The sequence below is a fragment of the Schistocerca cancellata genome, chromosome 3, assembly GCF_023864275.1.
Source record: "Schistocerca cancellata isolate TAMUIC-IGC-003103 chromosome 3, iqSchCanc2.1, whole genome shotgun sequence".
NCBI classification, from domain to species: Eukaryota; Metazoa; Arthropoda; class Insecta; order Orthoptera; family Acrididae; genus Schistocerca; species Schistocerca cancellata.
In genome coordinates, this window is record NC_064628.1 from 864,171,325 (window position 1) to 864,198,332 (window position 27,008).

Here is a 27,008-nt window from a genome sequence, read left to right on the forward strand (position 1 = left end):
CCTGATTGTAAGATGAAAAGTTTAGGTTGGAATATCAGCAATATTACAAAAAGGAAGATTGCTACTCTTTGTAAAATTAACTTGAAGACAGATATAATGAAAAGACTGTTCCATATGGACCGAATAGGAGTTCATTAAACACACACTTTATAAAAGTCAAAGTCCTGTCAGATGCTCAGACTTTATGTACAAACTGAATTAACAATACGAAGTAACTATACGAAGTAAACTTGTCTAAGTCTGGCGTATAGCCATTTGAAAATTAATTCGGAATAAATTCAAAAGTCTACCGTGATGACAGCCCCATTTTTCTTCTTCAAAGAGGCATTAAAGATAGTAAGTCTACAGCTGACAGTTCCTTCGGCCGTGAGGTCAGACATGAATGGGAGCGACGTTGTGATGGCATCCTTGAATGAGAATCTTGATTGATGAAATCCTTGTGGAATCTCACTCTGAGCAAACTGGTCTGGTCTGGGCTGGCCCGGCCCGGGCTGACCCAAGGGTTGGCTCCCAGTGAATGAATGGTCAGGGCATGGTCATCTGTCTTCTGGGAAACTCTTCCAGGTGTGTTAGGCTTCTGTGAAGCACTAATGTGGTGATAGTTGCTGACACCACAGGTTTTAAGCCTCAGTATAGCACTAAGTTTTTATGTTGTATAATCACTTAATATAGGGGTCATACTACATTTGTAGATGAAGCTTTGGCAGTTGAGGTTGTGTGCCAGTTTTTTTTTAAAATGGAAGGGTGGGAGGGGGAGCAGTGGCACCAGTTTGACTAAGCAATTGTACAAATGTGGTGAGGTGAGTGGCAAGTGAGTAGCCGTGGGATGTAACCTACATAACTTGCTTTTAATGAACATCTAGAGCACGGGTGGCAAACCAGTAGAAAGAAAAGAAGGGAAATCTGAAATTTGGAAGAAATATCTAATTCTTCTGTGTACAGATTTGAGGACATTAGTATAGAAATAAAATGGAAGTAGGTGAAGATGAGATATGAGATCTGAAACTGCAAGAATAATTTGGAGAACTTAGATATTCAAGTGGGAACTTGATCCCGGAAGGAGACAGCAGTCCCTCAGAATTAATAAGATCCTTGTGAGAGCCAGTTGTAACTAACCTCTTCTACCCTGTGCGAGATATGAGGCAGGGGAAGTACTGTAAGACTTTTTAAAAGAATGTAAATAATTCTAATCTCAAAGAAAGCAGGTGCCAAGAGGTGTCAGTGTTATTGGACAATTGGTTCAATATCTCATGGTTGTAGAATTTTTGCAGATGAATGGAAAGACTGGCAGAAGTTGACCTTGAGGAAAATCAGTTTGGGTTCCATGGAAATGTAGGAACATAAGAGGCAATACTTCCCCCCGTGTCTTATCTTAGAAGATACTTTCAAGAAACGTTTGTAGCATTTGTATGTCTACAGAAAGCATTTGATAATGTTGACAAAGAGTACACTCTTTAAATTTTGAAGGTGGTAGGGAGAAAATATAGGGAGTCAAACTTGTACGAAAACCAGGCTGCAGTTACATGAGTTGAAGGACTTGAAAGAGAAACAATAGTAGAGAAAGGAGTGATATGGGGTTGCAGTTTATGCTCCATGTTATTCTGTGTATACATGCAGTAAGCAGTAAAGGAAATTTTCTAATTGTGACAGGTAAGTACTGATGCTCTAACAAATGATATTACTGTATCCCAAAACTGCAGAATAATACTGCAGCAATAAAACATGAATGAGAAACAAAACTAAAATTAAAGTTAAATTGCAAAGGAAATGCACCATATACAACAACAAAACATAATGCTCATACAAGTGTCTGCCAATAGCAAAATGTGTCTAAAGGTTTCAGGAAGACTATGCTCTTTTTCATAAAACTTAACTGCCTCCGATGAGCGTGACGTCACAGCTGTTTACATTGGATTCATTTTAGCAATTAAGAGCAGCCTCGTGCACTCACGCACTTGTTGCATATGAGTAGTACCTTCTCCTGCTTGTGGCTACAGAAATGTGGCTGTTGGTTGTCTGTGTAAGCAGTCGCAGTAAGCAGCTAGGTGCTACCGGAAAAAATTTTACTGGCATGCCCAAGCTGCCAGATTCACACTGAGCATGGGGAGTAGGGGGGTCAAACTGGGTGGGTGGGGGGAAACCCTTGTTTCCATTCCACGTGACCCGTGTTTACATTTAGTGATTTTGCTGTTTCCTCTTCGTTTACTGCTCTCACGTGAAATAAAAACAAAACAGTTTTCTGTGGCTGGGAGCTATCAAGTGAATTAAAATAAATTCACATAATTACAGAAGGCTAAAATATGTTATTTTATTTTCGCATTTCTGACAGTCAAGCATTAATCACATTGCAGAATGAAGAAGCTATTTTTGTTGGTTTGCTAAAGAAATTTAGCTTTGATTAATATTTTCCATTGAAGCAGTCAATATCTTTGAAACGAAGTGTTTAATTCCATGCTATTGGCTAGTTTCAACTGTTCACTGCATTTCAAGGGCATGTTCTCATCTGATAGCACATATGGCATTATGCTGTAATGAAGAACTAAACATGAGATAATATAGTACTGGTACTCCAAGAAAATTAGCACCCTGAAAACCACACTCAAAAGCTTAATATCAGGTCAAGGCCTAATTCACTGGGAATCAGGACATACAAATGTGCCCTTTAAGTAAACACTTTAAATGTGCACATTTTAATACGATTCATGAAATACTGATGTTCTTGGAGAATCATCTGATGATGTTTTGTTTCTTTTATGATATAATGTAAGATGTTTTAATTTTTTACATATACGAACGTAAGGGCGTCCTACGTCATCGTAGCTGTGCCAGCGTGGTGGCGCCTGTTATCTGCCACTCTCTAGCAACTGGTGAAACGAACCTGTTTCGAACAGGACACGGGAAAATATTGGGAATGGTGGTTTGAAAAGTGTTACTTTCAAAGTAAATTTCCTTTTACACAAGTTGAACTATGTGTGACAATATACGGTGAATTTCTTAAATCGCAGAGCGTTTTGACAGTCATTTAAAAATAAACACTCTGATAATGAGCCATTTAGAAGAATTTCGAGCCCAGAAGATCGGACATTTACGTCATCATTAAAAATTTTACTGGCTTAAAGTGCAACATGCTCAAAAAGAGATCGACATTATATGTGAAAGCTTAGCTTATTAACCTTAGAGACCAATATTATAGCTGTCATCAGCTGGCAAGATCACGTGACGTGAGTGATGGCTGGCATACACAAGCACATCGCAATCTCGATTTCAGTGCTTCGGAAAGTAACATTTGTTATACGAAAATATGCAGCATACATATTGCTGCACATCAAAGATATTTCCAAAATGTGTTTCCGAAAGGGACGGGAAATTCTATGCCCGTGTATAAAACCATAACCATTCAAAGGATTGATAAGTTTTAAAGTTCAGAGGAAAAATATACTGTCACCTAACACGAAGAAAGTGTATTTATACCTGGGAGAAAGTGTAACCAGGAAATCCCCCCCCCCCCCCCCCCCCTTTCAGCAGTGGTGCTAAAGCTGTTAGTGTCCTACAGCACTATTGATTTTCAAGGTCGGTACCAAATAATAAAGTAGACTTTAAAGCTGAATTGGTAATATTTCTGCTGTCAGCGTTTTAAGCACTGTGCATTATAGCAGTTGACTGTGGAAGAAAATCAAAGCTATGACTCGGTTGAAAAATATGGATTTAAGAGTTCGCAGTTCTAAACTGGCTCACACATACAGTATGATGCTGGTTTCAAGTTAGTTAAACAGAGGGCACAAACAGTTGTGCTTCAGACAGAAAATTTGGTGTGACAGAAGCGAGTATTCCGAGGTGGCATCAGATGAAAAATAAATTAAACTGCCAGTTGCACAGGCCATATTTTCAGGGAACTGAAACGGAGAAGGTTTCATGAACTGCAGAAGCAGGTTGTTCAGTATGCATGGGAGAAACACAATGAAGGCCTCCCAATTACTAGAGTAATTATCTGAATGAAGACACTTGAAATAAAGAGGAATTTTCCAGTTGCATGTATCACAGAATTCAAAGTAAATGCCGGTATGTGCATGAGAATTGTTCAGGGCAGCGCTTTTTGTAATGTTGAATACTCAGCGTGTGTTACAAATAAAAATTTCTCAAGGAGCCCCTTCAAGAGAAGGGCATTGTATTATATTTGTGGTCATCATATAGTTGGGTAAATACAGTAAAATCCTCTCTGGCACAACAACAAAAAGTTGCTGTTGTCTGTATAGTTTTACCTTACGAGAAATACCACTATTTATTTGTCTTTTCCTCACTAAAAACTGTGATGTTTTTCTTTTGTTGCCTTCAAATAGTGTGAACAATCTGAAAGTGAATTAGGAAGTCTAGCTAAGCAACAGACAGCAATGATGCGCAGTTGCTTGGACCTGTTGAGCCACTATGGAACTGTGACAAGTCTTTACCCAGTCTCGTACCTCAGTAGCCATCGTTCAGCCTGCTATCGTAGATGGCTAACTGCCCTACTCCAAGATCTGACCTTGGACAGGTGAGTGTCATTGCCATCTCAGTCTTAATTGCCTTTGGAGAATGTAAGCTTTCAAAATACTGCCAGTCAAGTAACATTTAAAAAAAAGTCCTAATGATGATTATTGATAGCTCTAGAAAAATACCAGTAATTTTTAGTCGCTTTAAGTTTTTAAGTGCATGCATACATCCTTTCTCTATAATGCACATGAGATAAAAATGTGAAAGAAGTTTTGGCATGATTGATTAAAATGCTGTGCCTCCAGGTGTTCGACCAAGTTGTTGTTGTTTGCATTTTATGCACAGAATTTCAACAGCCAGTCACATACTGCATAGCTGTGAGTTGCACTCCTGTGTGTACTTGCTGTCCGCACTCCAGCAAGTCTCAAAATAATGAGTAGATCAGTTGTCGAAATATTGCGCATAAAATGGAAGCACACTACTCAAAAGTTTCATGTTGTTAATAACAACACAAATATAGCGTTTTATCAGAAAAGTGTTGCAGATTAAGTGAGGAAACACAGAAGAGAAATGTTATTTGTAACAGCTAGCAAATTTTTAGGTAAAAATTTTTAAAGTTGTACCATCACTATAGAAAGAGATGCAATAAAGCAGTTAAGAAAAGTGGCATACTTTTATGGCAGCTGTGAAGAAACCACAACCAGTTTGCAATTTTAGTCCATTTTAGGTATACCTCTGATCATGTGTGAAGAGTTAATAGGACACATTTTAAATGTGAGTCTCCCAAATGTTTCAGTTTTCTCTGTATTATGTTGCCTAGTTTTCACAAGTGAAAATTCATCTGTGAGAATGGTGTTTGTCTGGACAAAGTATATTGTAAGTGTGGGACAGTCAGCAGGCCAAGCAAATGGGGAGGGGGGGGGGGGAGATTGATTTGGAAGATGGTAAAATGCATTGTGTCTCATAGAATTAGTTATGAGATACCATTGTTACATTTGCATATTAAGTGAGTTGCAGGCTTGTGTATTTTCAAAAAACTTAAAAAATTAATTTTACAATATACTTAAAGTCTTAGAAATATGTGCAATTAAAGCAGCGGTGCAGTGCATAAAGATGTTGTGACAGAGTTTATTACTTTTTTTGCATTTGAGAAAATAGCGTGTTACCAAGAATGAAATGTTTCGATCTTTATAGACAATTAAATTTTGACATATAGATGTTAAAGCAATTTATGTTAAGTGCATCAAAATGTTCATAGCTATACTGTGATAATTTACTGAATTATCTGTCACAACAGGTGCAATGAAGTTGCCGAGCAGTTCAGAGCTACGTTCTCCGCCGATGTGGTTGCTGCCAGCAGTTCACATGCAATGTCACAAGCGTTCCAGCTACAAGCCGCTCTGAGCGAAGCGAACAGTAGGCTACAGGAATCTTTTGAACGTGTCTCAACGACGGAAGGTCTGCCTGAGCCCCAATTGGAAGCGCAATACATAGATGCCTGCACATCTGTCAGTACTTTCCTTCACACAGAGCCTGGTGCTGCACCGGCATTAGAATGTGTGTGCATAACTGCTCTTTGTGCACTAAACAAAAGATACCTTATGATGGAAGCAGCTGCTGCCAGTAAGTCTAAAAACTGAGGAGATTATAGATTTATTGATAGTTATCAGAGTAATAAAAAAACCTGCACAGGCCTAATTAAAACACCATCAGTTCACAGTTACCTATTGTACAGCTGTGATTTGACACAATATGAATGCATATAATGTGGGAATTGTTTTTGAACTTATTTTATAATAATAGTCATGTTGTGCAGCATGTACTTTTATGAGAAAGAATGGGAAGTAAATGTGCATTGCATTAGCTGTTCTAAGAGTTTTTATAGTTTATGGTTGGGTGCCACTGTGTAACAGTAGCTTGAAAATCCAACTTAGTTAGTAACCTGTTATGCACATGTGCTACTTCTTCATTGCATTGTTCGCCTACCACGTGCTTCTGCAGCAAGTGCATCACTCACAAACAGAAACATTTGTATGTGATATTTAAACTGTGAATTGTATGTTTTACATTTCAGCTTCTGCAGACTTGAAATGAGAAGGTATCAACCAATGCATGTATAAGTTTTACTGCTTAGATACTGCTGTGTGGAAAGAGTCATCCTCAAAACACAGAAGTATATTTGTCATATCGTATTTTATTAACAACGTGTTCATACTACGCTTAGCAGTAAACTAAAAGTAACAGTAACCTGTACTAAATCACATGGTGACACCTAATGCAGTGCTGTATTGTCCTCAGAGGGTCTTGAAGCCATTTCCTTTTCACTTTCCGTTCCATTCATGCCTTGGTAGAGTTATTTTTGGATTTATCATTGTTCTTTGAAAGCATCTGGTCTGTATCTCTGAATCTGAAAACAACCCTATTTTGCCATTAAAAGATCTCACTTTCAACTAGACATGTTAGTCGATAGATTCCAATTGTGATCTGATGATATTGTAGTCATATGATTCTTAAGTGCAGTAAAACTGCCAAACAGTACAAGAGATTGTTGTATTACAGTGTTGGTCTTGATTATGAAATAACCTAAAACATTTAAATTTAATAGTATCTGTGAAAATATTAAATGAACATGGAGTCATCAAAGTGAAATTTTTAATTTAGTCTCCAACTCTGTCACATTACCCACAAAACACTGAATATGCTCAGCAGGTTATTGAATTAATGACTCACCATGAACCTGACTCTTTTTCCCTACTAACTTGTCTCAGGTCTGCCATAAGGCTCTTGGGAATGAACTACAGCTTCCATTTCCCCTGCCCTGCTGCCAGTCATTTTGTTAAAATTAAATAAAATAATAATCAGTTGCCTCAGATCATCAGGATGTTAAATGACTAATATTGTAGACTGGCTTAAATGTTTTCTGTGCCGAGGTATGCACAGTCTTCTCAAACATTGCTCCTAGTTAATATGAGTGATATTGCAGTTTGTATAATCTGTAATCCTTTCAGGTGCTGGAGACTGCTTGGTTGACTTGACATCACGGGATGGTGACTGGTTTCTGGATGAAATGTATCTAGTCAGCAGTCTTGTAACAGAGCTTACAGCAGTTTTACCATCACAACCAGACCCTACTGTGCAAATTGTTCTGCAGTGTTTAAAATCAGCCAACAATATATTTAAGGGTCTCCAGGTAGGTTTTCAGTCTTTAATACTGAAATTTGTATCAAATATTGCAGGTCTAACAATCAGATCAAGAAGCCAAATACAACCTTGGACTTGTTTTCCTGCAAATCTCCTTTACATAAAAACTAATACCGTTATTTAATATTCCTCCTCCATTTAAATAAAACACAGTCAAACCAGTTTAAATTGTATTGTCCACTAGCTGGTACCTGACATGTTGCTGTCACAGAAGAAATACTTGTGGAAATATTGTTTGGCATTTAGATAGAAAGAATGATATTTATTTTAGTGTCAATAATGAATACATTTATTGACACTGAATGATATATATAAAGGATAAGTATAAATTGTACCCATTTTATTTTGTTAACTTTAATAGCGAAGTGCATTAGGGTACACAGTATTTATTGTTTTTATGTCTTCAGCAAAAACAAACAAATTTCTTGACTGTCCGACTCGTGAACATGCAACACACAACTCGCCACGTAAAAAATGTGGGTTTTCTAGATTCAGTCTGCACACTTGAAATGATTGACCTTTTGCCTTGTTAATGGTCATTGAGAATGCAAGTCAAACGAGGAACTGCAGTCTTTTTCAATTGAATGGCATATCAGCGAGAATGTTGGGAGTGCATGGAACATGCGCATCTCCGTCTTTTGACTTTTCATTAAGAATAGTTACCGCCATGTCATTTGGCATCAGTTTCTTCACAGCAAGTCTTGTTCCATTGCATATTCAGATTAGATTAATGTTCTGCAAGAGAATAATTTGCACACTGATTCTGAGTGACAATTTGTGCACTTGCACACCAGAAAATTCCAACAAATTAAAAAACTAAAAGGCTTGAGTGAATAATTAACAAACTTGTCTGCATTTATGATGTTGCCAATCCATTTGTAGGCGACATAATCACATGCAATTTGTTCTCTAATTGTACTGTTGAGTGCATTGATGTCAGTACTTTTTGTTGCCGAAATAACACTTTGGAAAGCCATTCATGATTTTTATAATCGTCAGCAATTCGTCGAAAAACTGTCAGAATGAGGTGTCCGATGAATGGCACAATGACGTGGAAGTTCAATGGAAATGAGTCATTTCGTATTAGCATCAGCTGGTACTTTTCCTTCAGTAGTATTCAATAGTTTTTTTGAAAATGTGGCTGCAGACACACCGCACTGCAAATGTACGCATATGTTGATCTTTAATGTGAGTTTTCACATGTGTCTCCAGAGATGCGATGCTTTGAAGCAAGTATTGAACTGATTGGCTGGTTTTGATGTAGGTATCACTGGAATTGTTTGTCTGGGGTTGCCAGATAATAAAATGTGACCACCACAAAACTGTTGTGCATTTGATCGTAAATCTTAGAGTTCAATCAAGCCTGTCAAGCGATTTCTTATGAGCCATAGTGCATTTGTCTCGGACAATGACCTTACAAAGTGGCATAAATAAGCCAAGCCAGATCCTTTTGAAATGCTACATTTTGGAGCTTCCGAGAAATGCATATCAATTGGCAATTTGAGCGACAAATGCACTGTTCGTCCACCATCTAATAATGTAACTGCAATACGTGATAAAGCAAGCTGAAGTAAGTCCATTTGGAGATTGAAGTTCGGCTAATATCAAACTGCTGAATATTTTTCCAGTGCCTCCAGGTGCATCAAAGAAGAACAGACTATATCTGCCATTTGACTCTACATTTGTAATTGTGTCTTACACCAATTTCTGTTCCGCAGTCAAAAGTTGTTCATTTGCTTCGACAAATGCACTCAAATCATTAGCATTGTACTGCTGTTCTCTCACCAAATTGCAATCATTAAGGTAAAGTGCAGAACATTCTGACACAGTCATGCCAAGATGAAAGAGTTCTTTGTTGTTAGTCATTCAGCATATGTCCTTGATTTTTATCAGAGTGTGATCAAAAATACTCTCTGAAAAATCTATGGACCTGTCATTGCTGACAGTATGAACACAGCGTAAAATGTCTTCACTCATGTCCTCTCTGAATTGTTCCCACAAATCTGTAGGGTTAGATGGTGAACATCGTTTCAAAATGACGGCAAATAATGTTTGAATTTGTCACAGATAACAGTTGGCAAGTCATTGTTGTTTCCAAGTATTGGTCATATTTGTGCAAACGATGATTTTGGCAAGCTTCTCTGGACATTTGGCACTCTACGCCATCAACCGTTCTCAAATTTGCAAATGAAGTAGGATCTTTGACATTAACCAAAGGCATTCTCAAATAGTAACACACGGCATTATTTGATGTACTGTGTAAATACAGTCCAATGAATCATACGAATACGAATTTTGAAAGCCTGCAAAACACATGCCTTGCCTATGTCATTGGAATTTCTTAGATGTAGTATTCCATGTATAGTACTTTGGAACTTCCGATTCAATAATGTATTGGCAAACACATTTTCACGCAGTGCAAAGAATGGTGTAAATGGTTGTGTATGTGTGCGTGCTGGTTCAGCAACATAATTTTGTGCAGTGTCTGCCATGAAATAGACTCTTTGCCCATTTTCAAGATGAACACTGAGATGAACGACATTGGGATTGTGACTGTGGATTCAGAAACTCAAAACATGCTAAACAGCCTCATTGCTGCTAATACTGACTTCTTTGATACTGACTCCTCTTCATTATTGTGCGCATCAGGTCTATCAATACTGACTACTGCCTTTTTTGTCATATTTGATAGGTTTGACAGAATGACAATATTTGACATTGATACGAGCTTTAAATGTTTTCGATAACAACGGAAATATGGCAAATCCATACATTGTCAGTTTCAGTACCAACATTTCTTGTTCTGATTGTTGTTGTGTGACCAATCTTCTGGTTTTTTATTGTGGATATCCTTCATCACCAGTGCGTATTTCATGAATTAAGTACGTGGGATACTTTTCACAAAGTTTTTTGTCCCAATATCAGACAGCAGAGGGTCTTCTTAAGGTTAGGAATTTCTGCACAGATGTCATCAATTTGAGCTGCATGTATTTTTCTTTTGAGCCATATGAGAACATGAGCGTGTGGAAATCCTCTCTTGTGCCATTCAGTTACATACATCCAGTGATGAGTTTCACTGTAAATGTGATGCTTCACAATTAAGTCTATCAATTTAGTGAGTTTTTGCTTGAATATTCGTGCTGTCAAACCGTATCGATCGGATGGATGCTGACCAGGTAATAAAAGCTCTTTTATCTGGTCCCATGCTAGATGGTGTGTAAAGGTGATGGAGAAAGTTGGGGCGGCCACATAAATCCACGTATGGCATGATGTCTTGTTCGTACTGATGCATATGCTGTGGGCTGCCATTGAATGTTGCTGGAAGTATGACCATTTTGCCAATGTCGGGAACATTTCCATGGTTCACAGTTGCATCTCATAAATGAATATATTCTTCTGAATGCAACAGTTTTGATTGAAGCAAATGAATAACAACTGTTTGGATTCAGTTTTGGCATAAATCTCATATGTTCCATTGTGAGGTATCATTATGTGTTATGAATACTAGTTAACGCCAGATACTTTTTTATTGAATTGTTCACCTGTAAGAACAAAGAAAAAGAATGAAAATGCAAATTATACTTACTAATGTTTGAAAGTTAAAAAGAAAATTACTTTTTTCACTTGATAAAATGAAATAGATATCTATATTTACCTGTAATTGGATTAGTTACAGCAGCACATTGTATGATCGATGTGTTTCAGTGGCATGATGTATTGTATTATTCTGTTGTTGAAGAAGTATATCCAACGTGTCGCATTCTTCACCAACTAGGACAATTGTAACTTCATTGATGGTAGGTGCGTTGTGGCATCTGGCATGCTGTCAGAGTGATGTTTTGTCAGCCTGTATTTGAACTGTGTAATTGTCTGGTGGTAAGCTGTCAATTGAAGTTTCGAACAATTCTGTCAGTCGACTGTGTGGGTAGACAAATGTTTGCAAATAAAATATAATGTGGTGTTTGGTGCCAGGAATTGAAATGCACCTTTGATCAACTTGTGCATCATAGTCACCCATAAAGTGGACTTGTTGAAATTTATGTTGAGTGTCGGAAACGGGTAGAAATGAACCAACTTAGTGATATAGTTATCCATGAATTTTGAAAGTAAACATGAACTGATCTTGAAAACCTTTGTTGGTTCCAAAAGGTGTCATTTGAAACACTGAATCATATTTGCAAATGTTCTGCAAAAAATGTTTGGAATCAGATGAGTCACCTGAAACGTATATCAACAATGGATGAGGTAGCAGATGCAATGTCGGCAGTGTAACTTTGCCATTTGTGCTGCACATTCCTAGTGCTTCATTGTTGGACTTAAGTGGACTGCAATGCCCACACACCATATCCATTTTGTAGATATTTGCACTGGGATGCAAACTAATCGTAGTTAATATCAAATTGAAATGCAGCAAGATTTGAATCAACATGTACTGTTCATTGAGACCGAGCAACTCGTGAATGTTCTCTTTCAGTTCTTGTTGCATGTTGGTCTTCTGACTAATGCGCATGATCAGGAGGCTCGTTAACTTTCTTTAGATTCTCGCTGCAGATTAGTCTTCGGAGTCTGATGCACGTGATTGGGTTAGTACGTAAATGTTCCCGTTAGATTGTTACAGCATGTCGATCTTCTGATTGTAATGCACGTGAATAAGCAATTCTTAATGGTCAACACTTCAATCCTTGCTACATGTTGGTCTTGTTATTGTGATGCACATGACCAGGTAACACGTATATGTTCTCTTTCTGTTCTTGCCGAGTGTTGATCTTGAAATACTGATGCTTGTGAATGTGCAGTTTGTAAACGATGTACTTCGTTGCTCGCTTGTCATTCCTCATTTGTTTGAGAAGCTCATATTCGCTTAATTCTATGTGCTGTGCTGGTAGAATCTACTAAGTGACTAATATTTTGGAGGGATATTTTTTGACGAAGCAATTAACACAATGTACACTTGTATTACCAAAATATCGTTCGTTGATTCACTGAGCAAATAGAAAAAGTACTGTTCGCACTAGAAAATTTTAATTCAATGTAACTCACATTTATCAGCATCGAAATGAGTAAGAGACAAAAAACTGCTGATCTGTTTGTTACTGTCACATTCAAACACCTCATTACTCCTATGTTCTTTCAAATCCATTTGCTGGTATGACACCCATATCATCTATTTTAAGTCAATTGCACTGTCTTTAACCTTCATGCAAGTGCAAGCAATAAGTTGACAAATTTTTAGTGCAGTCACATGAACGGTATGGCAGTGTATAAAAGATGAACAAAGTAGCATTGATTTTTTTTTTTTTTTTTTTTTTTTTTAAATATTAGATTAGTGTTTATTATATGTCACAAGATAGTAATCAATTGTCTTTCATCAAAATAAGAGTGGTACTCCTTTATATAAGTCAGTTCTCTCTCTCTCTCTCTCTCTCTCTCTCTCTCTCTCTCTCTCTCTCTCACACCCACCCTCACTCCTGGTAGACTTCCACAGTGTGTGGAAGATGTCATCAGAATAGATGTGAAAATAAGAATGTACATGTTTTACATAAACAACAATCTATTCCCTTCAGTAAATATAAGTTGGCTTTTGTTCAGTAGCAAGAGACCATAAGAGGTTCTCTCCACCCGCAAAGTGGGACGAGTGGATGACTGCGCAGTAGATCACTTGCATATTAGTGTATCCATATAATAAACGGAAATTGAGACACAATACCATTCCACTAGTTTGAATACATCATCTATATCTCACTGAATTGTGTATAGATAAGTATGTGTTTAAAAAAAGGGACTATGTAAATCTGCAATTGGATTGTAGGCATCAGTGTAGTAGGGGGTATTTGACTTGTCCTGGTTGTTAACTAGAGTGGAGAGATTTCAGGTTAGTTGTTAATTACTTAAAACTAGTGGAACTGATTTAATAGTTGCAGTGACAATGGATGCACAAATGGAAAAACGTGACTACATTGACACCTTTTAATTGACTGCTGTTGAAATACATCATTTGAAACCTTTCAAACAGCCATATTGAGAGGCACAAATCTAGCTATTCTTGTTGATGAATGTCTGATGTAAACTGATGAGTAAGTTTTGCTACAAAGATATTAAAACTGATTCATCAAATGTATGGATAGTCAGAACTAAATCAGACATCGGCAGATGTTGGCACTAATAAAGTGTGTCACTATGGATCGGAAGATACTCTCACTGGTCTCGGCGGCTATCTGAGTTGGTGAAGACAGCCAGTCTTGCTAGCGAGATGAAGGCAGAGCTCACCACCTGCAGCATCTTCGACAGGACCGATTGCGGACCTTTGGTACAGAGCCGAGTGGAGGGTCTGAATCAGAGGCTCAGGCGGTTCTGCGACCGTGAAGGCTGCAAGATTCCTCGACTTGCGCCATAGGGTGGTGGGGTTTCGGGTTCCGCTAAATAGGTCAGGTGTCAGCTACACACAGGAGGCAGCTACACAGGCAGCAGGGGCTGTGTGGTGTGGACTGGGTGGTTTTTTTAGGTTAGACAGTCTCGGGAAAGATCAAAAAGGGCTCCAGTGTCAAAGGGTACAGGGCAAAGAAACAACGAGAATCGACCAAGCAACAGTCGGTATTGTAGTTGTAAATTGTCGTAGATGTGTTGGAAAAGTACCAGAGCTTCAAGTGCTGATAGAAAGCACTGTAGCTGAAATCGTTATAGGAACAGAAACCTGGCTAAAGCTGGAGATAAATTCTGCTGAAATTTTTACAGAGGCGCAAACTGTGTTCAGAAAGGATAGATTAAATAAAGTAGGTGGTGGTGTGTTTGTGTCTGTTGGTAGTAGTTTATCTCATGTTGTTGATGTTGTGATCTTCAGTCCTGAGACTGATTTGATGCAGCTTTCCATGCTACTCTATCCTGTGCAAGCTTCATCATCTCCCAGTACTTACTGCAACTTACATCCTTCTGAATCTGCTTAGTGTATTCATCTCTTGGTCTCCCTCTATGATTTTTACCCTCCATGCTGCCCTCCAGTGCTAAATTTGTGATCCCTTGATGCCTCAGAACATGTCCTACCAACCGGTCCCTTCTGCTTGTCAAGTTGTGCCACAATCTCCTCTTCTCCCCAATCCTATTCAGTACCTCCTCATTAGTTATGTGATCTACCCATCTAATCTTCAGCATTCTTCTGTAGCACCACATTTCGAAAGTATCTATTCTCTTCTTGTCTAAACTATTTATTGTCCATGTTTCACTTCCATACATGGCTACACTCCATACAAATACTTTCAGAAATGACTCCCTGACATTTAAATCAATACTCGATGTTAACAAATTTCTCTTCTTCAGAAATGCTTTCATTGCCATTGCCAGTCTACATTTTATATCTTCTCTACTTCAACCATCATCAGTTATTTTGCTCGCCAAATAGCAAAACTCCTTTAATAATTCAAGTGTCTCATTTCCTAATCTAATTCCCTCGTCATCACCCGACTTAATTCGACTACATTCCATTATCCTCGTTTTTCTTTTGTTGATGTTCATCTTATATCCTCCTTTCAAGACTCTGTCCATTCCGTTCAACTGCTCTTCAAAGTCCTTTGCCGTCTCTGGCAGAATTACAATGTCATCAGCGAATCTCAAATTTTTTATTTTTTCTCCATGGATTTTAATACCTACTCCAAATTTTTCCTTTATTTCCTTTATTGCTTGCTCAATATACAGATTGAATAACATCGGGGAGAGGCTACAACCCTGTCTCACTCCCTTCCCAACCACTGCTTCCCTTTCATGCCCCTCAACTCTTATAACTGCCATCTGGTTTCTGTACAAATTGTAAATAGCCTTTTGCTCCCTGTATTTTACCCCTGCCACCTTCAGAATTTGAAAGAGAATCTCACAGTGAAGTTGAAATAGATAGTTCCTGCAAATTATTATGGGTAGAGGCTATACTCAACAGCCGTACCAAAATAATAATTGGCTCCTTCTACTGACCCTCAGACTCACATGAGATAATAGCTGAACAGTTCAAAGAAAACATGAGTCTCATTACAAATAAATACCCCACTCACACAGTTATAATTGATGGAGACTTCAATCTACCCTCGATTTGCTGGCGAAAGTACATGTTCAAAGCCGGTGGTAGACAGAAAACATCTTTCGAAATTGTACTAAATGCTTTCTCTGAGAATTACTTAGAACAATTAGTTTATGAGCCCACACAAACTGTTAATGGTTGCGAAACACACTTGACCTTTTAGCCACAAACAATCCTGATCTAATAGAGAGCGTCATGACGGATACAGGGATTAGTGAGCACAAGGTCACTGTAGCGAGGCTCAAAACTATATCAACCAAAACCACTAAAAATCAACGCAAAATATATCTATTTAAAACAGCAGATAAAAATTCGTGTGATGCCTTCCTAAGAGAGTGTCTCCATTTTTTTCCAAGCTAATTATGTAAGACCAGATATGGCTCAGATTCAGAGATACAGTATCAACAGTAATAGATAGATTCATACCGCATAAGTTAATAAGAGACGAGACTGATCCACCATGGTACACAAAACACATCAGAACACTGTTGCAGAAGCAATGAAAAAAGAATGCCAAATTCACAAGAATACAAAATCCCCAAGACTGGGTAAGTTTCACAGAAGCTTGAAATTTAGTGCGGACGTCAATGCGAGATGCTTTTTTTCTCCACAATGAAACATTGTCTCAAAATATGGTAGAAAACCCAAAGAGATTCTGTTCGTATGTAAAGTACACAAGTGGCAAAAAGCAGTCAATACAGTCACTGCGGGATGGCAATGGAAATGTTACCAATGATGGTGCCACTAAATACAGTTTTCCATAATTCCTTCACGAATAAAGACGAAGTAAATATTTCAGAATTTGAAACCAGAAGAGCTGTTAGCATGAATGACATAAAAGTAGATATCTTAGGTGTTGGGAAACAACTCAAATCACTTAAGGCAAGTCTTCTGGTCCAGATGGTATAGCAGTCAGGTTCCTTTCAGAGCATGCAGACACAATAGTGCCTTTCTTAGCAATCATGTACAACCACTCACTTGACAAAAAGTCTGTTCCTGAAGACTGGAAAGTAGCACAGGTCACACCAATATTCAAAAAAGGAAATGGAGTAACCCATTGAATTACAAACCCATATCACTGACCTCAATTTGCGGTAGGATTTTTGAGCATATACTGTACTCAAACATTATGAATCACCTTGAAGAAAATGACTTACTGATACATAACCAACATGGATTCAGAAAATATCGTTCTTGTGCAACACAGCTAGCTCTTTATTCCCATCAAGTAATGAATGCTGTCGACAAGGGATCTCAGATTGATTCCATATTCCTAGATTTCCAGAAGGCTTTTGATACCATTCCTCACAAGCGATTGTTAATCAAATTGCGTGCACATGGAGTATTGTCTCAGTTGTGTGAGTGGATTCGTGATTTCCTCTCAGAGAGGTCATAGTTCGTAGTGGTACATGGTAAATCATCGAGTAGAACAGAAGTGATATCTGGTGTTCCATAAGAAAGTGTCATAGGCCCTCTGCTGTTACTGATTTACATAAATGATCTATGTGATAATCTGAGCAGCCCCCTTAGATTGTTTGTAGATGACGCCATAATTTACCATCTAGTAAAATCATCAGACAATCAATTCCAATTACAAAATGATCTAGAGAGAATTTCTGTATGGTGTGAAAAGTGGCAATTGGCACTAAACAAAGAAAAGTGCAAGGTCATCCACATGTGTATCAAAAAGAAATCTGATAAATTTTGGGTATGCGATAAATCGCACAAACCTAAGGGTTGTCAATTTGACTAAATACCTAGGAATTACAATTACGAGCAACTTAAATTTGGAAGACCGCATGGATAATATTGTGGGGAAGGCGAAACAAAGACTGCGCTTCATTGGCAGAACACTTAGAAGATGCGACAAACCCGCTAAAGAGACAGCCTTCATTACAGTTATCCATCTTCTGCTGGAATATTGCTGCACGGTGTGGGATCCTTACTAGGTAGGAGTGAAGGAGGACATCGAAAAAATGCAAATGAGGGCAGCTCATCTCGTGTTATCGTGCAGTATGGGTAAGTGTGTCCCTGATATGATACGCGAGTTGGGGTGGCTGTCACTGAAACAAAGGCTGTTTTCTTTACGCCAAGACCTATTTATGAAATTTCAATCACCAACTTTCTCTTCCGAATTTGAAAATATTTTGTTGACGCCCACCTACATAGGGAGAAATGATCATAATAATAAAATAAGAGAAATCAGAGCTCGAATGGAAAAATTTAGGTGTTCCTTTTTCCCACACACCATTTGAGAGTGGAATGGTAGAGAAGTAGTATGAAAATGGTTCGATGAACCCTCTGCCAGGTACTTAAGTGTGTATTGCATAGTAACCGTAGATGGAGATGTAGATAGGTTTCTGAAAAATTTTGAAGTTAGCTGTAGGCAGGTCATGGCTTCAGAATATTAAAATTTACCTTAATTACTTAAAATTCATGATAGATCGCAAGTCATATTATGCATTTTGAGAGCAGGTTCTCTAGAAGATGAACCTGTTTTCTAAATGTGTCCTGTGATTTTGTCATGAATTGTGGCTTTTCGCGGATGATGCTGTAGTATACAGAGAAGTTGCAGCATTAGAAAATTGTAGCGAAATGCAGGAAGATCTGCAGCGGATAGGCACTTGGTGCAGGGAGTGGCAACTGACCCTTAACATAGACAAATGTAATGTATTGCGAATACATAGAAAGAAGGATCCTTTATTGTATGATTATATGATAGCGGAACAAACACTGGTAGCAGTTACTTCTGTAAAATATCTGGGAGTATGCGTGCGGAACGATTTGAAGTGGAATGATCATATAAAATTAACTGTTGGTAAGGCGGGTACCAGGTTGAGATTCATTGGGAGAGTCCTTAGAAAATGTAGTCCATCAACAAAGGAGGTGGCTTACAAAACACTCGTTCGACCTATACTTGAGTATTGCTCATCAGTGTGGGATCCGTACCAGATCGGGTTGACGGAGGAGATAGAGAAGATTCAAAGAAGAGCGGCGCGTTTCGTCACAGGGTTATTTGGTAACCGTGATAGCGTTACGGAGATGTTTAACAAACTCAAGTGGCGGACTCTGCAAGAGAGGCGCTCTGCATCGCGGTGTAGCTTGCTCGCCAGGTTTCGAGAGGGTGCGTTTCTGGATGAGGTATCGAATATATTGCTTCCCCCTACTTATACCTCCCGAGGAGATCACGAATGTAAAATTAGAGAGATTAGAGCGCGCACAGAGGCTTTCAGACAGTCGTTCTTCCCGCGAACCATACGCGACTGGAACAGGAATGGGAGGTAATGACAGTGGCACGTAAAGTGCCCTCCGCCACACACCGTTGGGTGGCTTGCGGAGTATAAATGTAAATGTAAATGTAAATGTAAATAGCAAAATTTAAAATATTTTACTGTTTTTGAGTGGTACAACATTTTTGTGATGGCAGGAAGACAGTAAAGGAAAGACAGTAAAGTATGACAAATACTGTAGTTAGCTGACAGTAACTGGGACCAGTTATTTTACTGTTTTTGAGTGGTACAACATTTTTGTGATGGCAGGAAGACAGTAAAAGAAAGGCAGTAAAGTATGACAAATACTGTAGTTAGCTGACAGTAACTGGGACCAACAGTTATTTCTTGGCTGTCACCAAGTTGTGTCAAAGAATCCAAGACTGACAGCTTAGATGTTAGAAGAAACTTTGAACATCCACAATACTGAAAAAATGTGCTCTTAACAATCAAGGGTAAAGACTGTGTTAATACTTTTCAGGAAATGTTAAAGCACTTGCAGAATAACTAACTTCAGTGTTACACTACTGGTCTTCTACTGATCGGAGCGTGGAATGTCAGCTCCCTTAATCGGGCAGGTAGGTTAGAAAATTTAAAAAGGGAAATGGATAGGTTAAAGTTAGATATAGTGGGAATTAGTGAAGTTCGGTGGCAGGAGGAACAAGACTTTTGGTCATGTGAATACAGGGTTATAAATACAAAATCAAATAGGGTTAATGCAGGAGTAGGTTTAATAATGAATAAAAGAAATAGGAGTATGGGTAAGCTACCACAAACAGCAGAGACGACGACGATGCTACGATACACTATTACAGCAGTGTACATACAGAATCAAAGCTCGAAAACTAGTTTTTGTTGTTGAACCACAGTGAACTACATCCACAAAGCTGTTCATTGTTGATCCACAGTTGCTATTAATTGTTTTAATTATTCCATGCTGCACGCAACAGGTTAATTTTTATTTTTGTCCTCTCACATCTTTGTCTCAGGCCACTTCCAAGTACCTAGATAAATTTGTTAGTTCTTTCTGTATTTACAAATTCAATAAACACATTCTTTGTGTCAGTATAGTGTTTGCATAGATGCTCTGTAACACCACCTTATACAGAATTGGCATTGTTTGTCTTCGCAAATCTTTGTATCATCTAACAGATAAGTAGTGTACTTGAAAATATTGTAAAGCTAAATTGTACAGTAGTGTGAAAATAAACATTAAATTTCTAGGCAGCATGGAGTCATAAACAAAAAAATACACAAAGGTTTAATGTGTCTATAAGGGTGTTTCATTTCTTGTAGCAACTCCTGTGGAATACATACATTTTAAAATCAGTTTTCTCTCAACAGTTACTTGCACTGTTTGGTTACTTGCTATATTTTTTAATTACATGATTGGTTTAGGCTGATACTATCAATACTATCACCACCACTTGACTTAACATTACAATCCGCTAATTACAAGAATTTTACTGTCGTGGTATCAGTGGAAAAGTTCCAGATTTCATCAGTTGCCTCATGAACCTCAAGTACCGTATTTACTCGAATGTAAGCCGCACTCGAATCTAAGCCGCACCTGAAAAATGAGACTCGAAATAAAGGAAAAAAAAGTTCCCAAATCTATAAGCCGCACCTGAAATTTGAGACTCGAAATTCAAGGGGAGAGAAACGTTTTAGGCCGCACCTCCAAATCGAAACAAAGTTGGTCCATTGTAATATGAGACACAATTTAGGTCGAATGAATGACGATACAGCTACAGTAGTTTGGTTCGAGTCGAAAGCTTAGCAGTTAAGCTTTACCAGGTAGCCATTGCTATGCGTCAGGCGCTCCGTCCGTATTTATACGGATACCCTTTCTTTTTCACGTGCTTCGTCTGGTTTGAATCGATTGTTTATTTTGCTTTGATCTGATAAGTGCCGTTTTCTATGTTATAAGTGTTTACGTCATTCACTCCAAGCTCAAAATGCATTACTATACTGTGTCATGCATTGTTTGTCGCATTCTGATAGTGCGTGTTTACGGCCTGTCGCTGCTCGCGGCATGGCTTGCTTTTGTGCGAGCTACCGCCGCCTACAATTAAAAAAAGAGAGGAATCGTCTCATTAGCGAAACAATGGCAAGAGACTGCTATTTGTTGTTACTTACACTGCTGCTTTCTTTGATAATGATCAACAAGAACCAAATAATAGACTGCGTATGATAGAACACGTTCTGAACGAGAGTTTGGCGAAAATTTTTCTCCATTTGAAAATCTTTGCGGCCGCTTCTTTAGTACATCAAATTCTGCACTGAAATTAGTCATCTTAGATTTAAAAATCTAGTCAGTTGCCGTGCTTCATTTCTGACTGTATCACTATTAGGCATAAGAGTAATACGAATATAAACATGACACGATATGTATATTCTTCCGCGTTTGCGTTTGTCTCACTCTAGTTTTGTAGTTTATTTGGCAGACAGGATTTAAATGAGATAGAAGCAAACACGAAAGAATACATGGCAAAATGTTTATATTCGTATTATTCTTATGGTGAAGAGAATATTGCATGTGATTCACATTTCATCAGGTTCCTATTAGCAACCATCTCTTCTCACAGGTAGGAAAAAATTCAGAACGTAGAGTTGGGCATATTGACAAAAATCCCAGTATTACCAGTCGGATTTTCGTAGTACATTGAAATTCGAAGATGAGCAATACGGAATTTGTATTTACTTCGTTGGATAATGTATGAAAATGCAGTGGTCGAAGCTCGGGCGGAGAAAAAAAGCTCGTCTTCCAATTTTTTTTTTTTAATTTTATTTACTGACGCAGAGGTTTTGGCACCAGTATTTTATCTTTGTGCCTACAAAGGATGCTTGTGTAGCGCTACATATATTCAACGGCAGAAGTTAGTTGTGGCGGCTCCTATCAGCATTTTTCAGAACTTCAGCTTGCTTTGCACTCGATTCTAAGCTGCAGGCGGTTTTTTGGATTACAAAAACCGGAAAAAAAGTGCGGCTTAGATTCGAGTAAATACGGTATTCTGGTGGAAAAAAGGAGTATTACTGTTTCCACCATCAGTGCTCTATTTGCCCATTACTACTAATAGCGAATAGTGCACAGGATGGTGTATTGCTAATTATATTTGTGAGATGTTCAATTTGAAATGGTTTGATTGTAGGAGGACTGCAGCACCAAAGTCATACACAAGGTGGCCAGATACCACCAGTTATTCCTATATTTACTGAGTCATTTGTCTGTGTTTAAAATTCATCATGCCATGTTGACTTGGAAAGAGAAAAAGTACCTGACTGAAAACATAAAGTTATTAACTGAATGCATATTTTTAAATTGCATTATGTAATGTATGGTAATTCCTCAACCTTTCTCTTATTGTCAAAAATAGCATTATTGTGAGAGAGAGCTGAAACGTGCATTCGCATGCACACGAGATGTGCACAAACAACTTTTTCAAATTGTGTAATCAAAGTTGTTATTCCAATTGTTTTTCAGGAGCTGAACTTCAATTTTCACACAATTATTCTTCCAGAAGCATTAAAGACAATTCAAACAGAAGACCCAACTGTTCTGAACATGATATGTGAACTAAATGATATTATTGCTAGTGTGGGCATTCCTCTGCATGATATATTAGCACAGCTGGAGATACATCTTCGTTACATAATAATGGAAATGGACGTGAGTAATGTAACCACGTATTCTAGTTGTTATGCCTGCTTATTTTGATTTACAGTTTGTTCTCCAATATAATAGAATTGTTCAAATAACTAGAAATATTATTATATTACATGGCTTTCGTTTCCATCTGTTGAAAAGTCAGTATGTGATGATCTGTGTGTTGCAAGGTTGTCTGTATTGGACTTATCGTTGTCAAGATTTGTTTAGAAACTATATTACATATTGTGTTCTTAATACCGTGATTCAAGATAAAAGTTATTTTACAGTCTCCACATGGTGTATCTCGGGAGCTTGTGGCACAGTTGCGGGCAAGGTTTGAGGGGATGCTTCTACGTCCAGCAAATATGGTGCAGCCATCTGTATTGGAGGCCAATAATGAAGATGCTCTTGCACCCGGCCTCATGCTGCTAATGGGTTTCAATGGACTGTTTGAGAAATTACAACTTGATGGAAATGCCCTAGTTGCTACATTGGAAACATTGGATACCCCTGTATCCTGGCGAAAGGTGGATCAGATTAGAGATGCAAAAGCTATGTCTGTAAGTAACAATCTTGATTCACTTGAGCTAGTGAACACACACACACACCACACACACACACACACACACACACCTGTTGTGTTGATAGTCTGCATAGTACAAGATGACTACAGATTATTGAAGTGGTTACACTAATGTACCATAGTCATATTTTATTTTTGTTTATTTAATTTTTACACATAATTGTGGTTCTTAACTATCGTACAGAAGTAGAGTTTTGTTGGAAAATGCTCAGTTTTCCCCCCATTGCTGATTCTGCATATATAGTTATCAGTTAGTTATATCATACATAGTGTAAAATTTCTGTATCAGTCTCTTCAAATGTGTTGTTGTGAGCTCAAAATCCAATTGATTTGCTGACAAAGATGGCACACCTGTCCACATTTTACTTAACCTACATTGTAAAAAAAAATGCACGGATTTAAGTGAGGTGAAGGTTAAGGTTCCTGTGAGGTATTTGTTGTCAGTCATCATTTAAAGTTTCTCAGATTTCTAGTTAGGAATTCACGGTTATATAGACAAAAGTGGAACTACATCCTGTTGATAGAAAAAGTCCTCACACTCAACTTCAGCTGTGGTATAAACCAGTTTGCCAGCATTTGCAGATACATATGTGCTATAATTGTCTATTTCAGGAAAAAAAGAGGTCATTAATTTTGATCTGTGAAGTTGTTCAGAATACATTAACTTATGATGGATCACAAATGTGTTGCTTTTTCTGTGTCCGTGATTTGTACTTCATGTACTGTCAAGACCCTTTAAAAAGGTTGCTAAGACAAGCACCTTGTGAAAAGTACTCTGTTTTGAGTGCTGTGGTATGAGTTAGGAAACTCTGCCTTTTTTGTTGTCAAGGATGGATTACTATTAACACATTGTATTTGTACACTTTGTGTTGCCCCATGTAGGTGTGCACTAGCAAGTGAAGTGAAATAATTTCAGTGTGCCTCTCAGTTACTCAATGGCTCTCCTGTTTGGTGAGTATTGATCTAGACATATACATATTTTATTGCAGATGGTGAGGTTCCTACCAAAACTTTCCCTTTTAAGTTCTTCCACAGTGTCAGTTATAGAATATTCAGTTTTTGCTTTCCGTGTCTGTAAAGTTCTTTCTGCTGTGAAGAAAACTCAATTGCAAGAACTCTACCATTTCTTCAATCCATTTTAGGCATCTTACTGATCTTCTCTTACAGAAGTATTTTGTGACTGTAAGTGGAGCTGGTGCTCTTTGTAGCTGCATAAAACCTCACTCTGAAGTACCACTGCAGTATTATAAAAGGCTGAAATAAATCAAACTGGTGCATGAAATACATTCCCAGTACTCAACTCTTTCTTTACTAAATGTTTCAGAATTAAAGGGGACCAATCACTGAAAAGCAGAAGCATTGAATTATTGATAGGCACACAGAAAAGAAAGAAAACTTGCTAGCTTTCAGTTATTCTTTGAAAACACACACACACACTCACACACACTCACACACACACACACACACACACACACACACACACACACAGACAGAACAAATAAATTATTCTGTATCCATAAGACAACTATTTTTAAGAGCTTACCATTCCTTAAACAGCTCTAATGCAGTGAGCAGTAAACATAAAGAAGAATTTTTGTACTGCAGGTGGCTGCTCAATCTAGTCACCAAATCCAGCTTCTGTGCACATTGCTTTTGTGTGCTTTGTTTCTATCTTGACTATGTTCTGTATGATACAGGGTGGAAATCATTGAAATATATGAAGAAAATGTAAATTAGTTACAAACTACAGTGTGCACACACTTTATTCAACATGTAAACATCACTACAGATATTTGGATTTAGGTTGTGGCATGTTCGATGTGCCTGCCACCATTGGCAATGATGTGGCACAGACATGTAGCGACATTCTACATGACCCACTGAAGCGTTGGAACATTGATGCTGTCGATGACTTTCTGAATGGCTGTTTTCAGCTCGGCAGTGGTTTTGGGGTTATTGATTTACACCTTGTCTTCAATATAGCCTCACAAAAAGGAGTCACGTGAGTTCAGATCCAGAGAATATAGCAGCCAATCAATTCCACAATACAGTCCCCAAAGTGCTCCTCCAGGACATCAAACACTCTCCTGCTTCGATGGGGTCGAGACCCGTCTTGCCTGAACCACATCTTGTCTCAATCAGGGTCACTTTGAATAATGGGGATAAAATCATCTTCCAAAACCTTCACGCATCATCTGGTAGTCACCATGCCATCAAGAAATATCACACTGATTACTCCATGACTGGACATAGCATAGCACGCCACACCGTCACTGTTGAGGGTGAAGAGACTTCTCGATCGCAAAATGCGGATTCTCAGTCGCCCAATTCACAAATTTTGCTTATCGATGAATGCACCCAAATGAAAGTCACTAAACCAAACAAGGCGTATGCACATGCACATACTAATTTCCATCATGCCCCATCGTCAAATGTGCAGTTTGAGCATCCTAATGCAGTGTTCCAAAGTTAAAACAAATTCAATAATTGTCAACCTGTAGGTTCTTTCTTTCATGTACAGAAGTACACTAGACAGATTCAATATGTTTTCAAATAAAATTACTTGTTGAATATTATCCGTCTTTACTGCAGTGTGTGGCTGTACTTTTATTATTTGGTCATTTAGAAATAATGAGATGAAGCATGAATGTTACCTTTTGCAGGCCCCTGTGTTCAAAGAACAGGCACGTGCCGTGCTGGAAGACGTGTTTCTGGTGAAACGTTTGCAGACTATGCAAGAGTTCTTTTCACTGTGTGGCCAGACAACTGCTAATGGTGGTAGCATGCCACACGATGACGATCGTCTCAGCAAACCTGTTCGTCGTTTCACTGCGGACTATGTAGGACGACAACTTCTTGGAGTTGCATCTCAGACATTGGCAATAACATTATGCCTATTGCTTCAGCGTATTGGTCTCAATGTATCAGGTATGAATTAACATTTACAGTATGATGAAATGATTATCTCTTTGAATGCCTTCAGTGTTATGTGCTTGCTGAAATATTAGCATGTGGCTTTCAGGGGCTGTAAAAAGAAGTTAATGTGTATCTTTCAGGTTTTTATTCTTCATTAAGTAGAACAGATGGGAGAGTGCTCAGAAAAGAATCATATTACAGCAGTAACTCTCAAACTTTAAGCTCTGTCTTTGTTTTCCAGAAATGGTGCAGATAAGACAATTGGAAGAGGATTTGTGACTCTATTGAGGGGTCAAAATAGAGTATATGCCACATGTAATGTGTGAGGCAAAAGGGGAAAAAGAAAGCAGTGAAGAACTAATGGCAATAGAGTATAGTTTCCATGATTCTACTAGTTAAAAGTAACTTGACATATGCAGTTTCAAAAAATTTAGATGAAAAGATTGGGAGTTGAAAAATAAGTCAATATAAGACTTTAAAACAAGAGAATCAAAGAAATTATTGTTCTTTGATGTAGCTTTCTTCTTTGAGAAACATTTTTTCTAGTTAAATTCATATGTGAAATCTTCCATGGATAGTTTTTAATGTAAGCCTGCATATAGGGGAGTCACTATTTACATGAGACTGCTACCAGAAGCATCTTGTAAATGAGGCATCCTTGCATATTCTGATGCAACTGTATGTCAAGAATTATCTGTGTGTTATTGGAAATGATTTATCAGTCAAAAGCAGTTTATTTCATATGAACAGTTAACTGCAATAGATTTTGAAAGGGGATGTTCTGCTTCTAGAATATACTGTGTAGTATCCACACATCACAAATCTCCCTAACAAGGAGATACTGAAGCATGTTAAAAAGAGGGT

At 38.1% G+C, this 27,008-nt stretch overlaps 1 protein-coding gene across 1 annotated transcript in view; it reads left to right on the forward strand.

Moving 5' to 3' along the window:
- LOC126175920 (serine/threonine-protein kinase SMG1) overlaps positions 1-27,008 on the forward strand; it is a 383,335-nt gene that overhangs the window by 323,954 nt on the left and 32,373 nt on the right. Inside the window, exons 42-47 of the mRNA XM_049922990.1 lie at positions 4,338-4,528; positions 5,765-6,090; positions 7,476-7,657; positions 22,481-22,666; positions 22,933-23,205; positions 25,892-26,156. Of these exons, the coding sequence (XP_049778947.1) occupies positions 4,338-4,528; positions 5,765-6,090; positions 7,476-7,657; positions 22,481-22,666; positions 22,933-23,205; positions 25,892-26,156 (1,423 nt within the window). The remainder of the gene's footprint in view (positions 1-4,337; positions 4,529-5,764; positions 6,091-7,475; positions 7,658-22,480; positions 22,667-22,932; positions 23,206-25,891; positions 26,157-27,008) is intronic.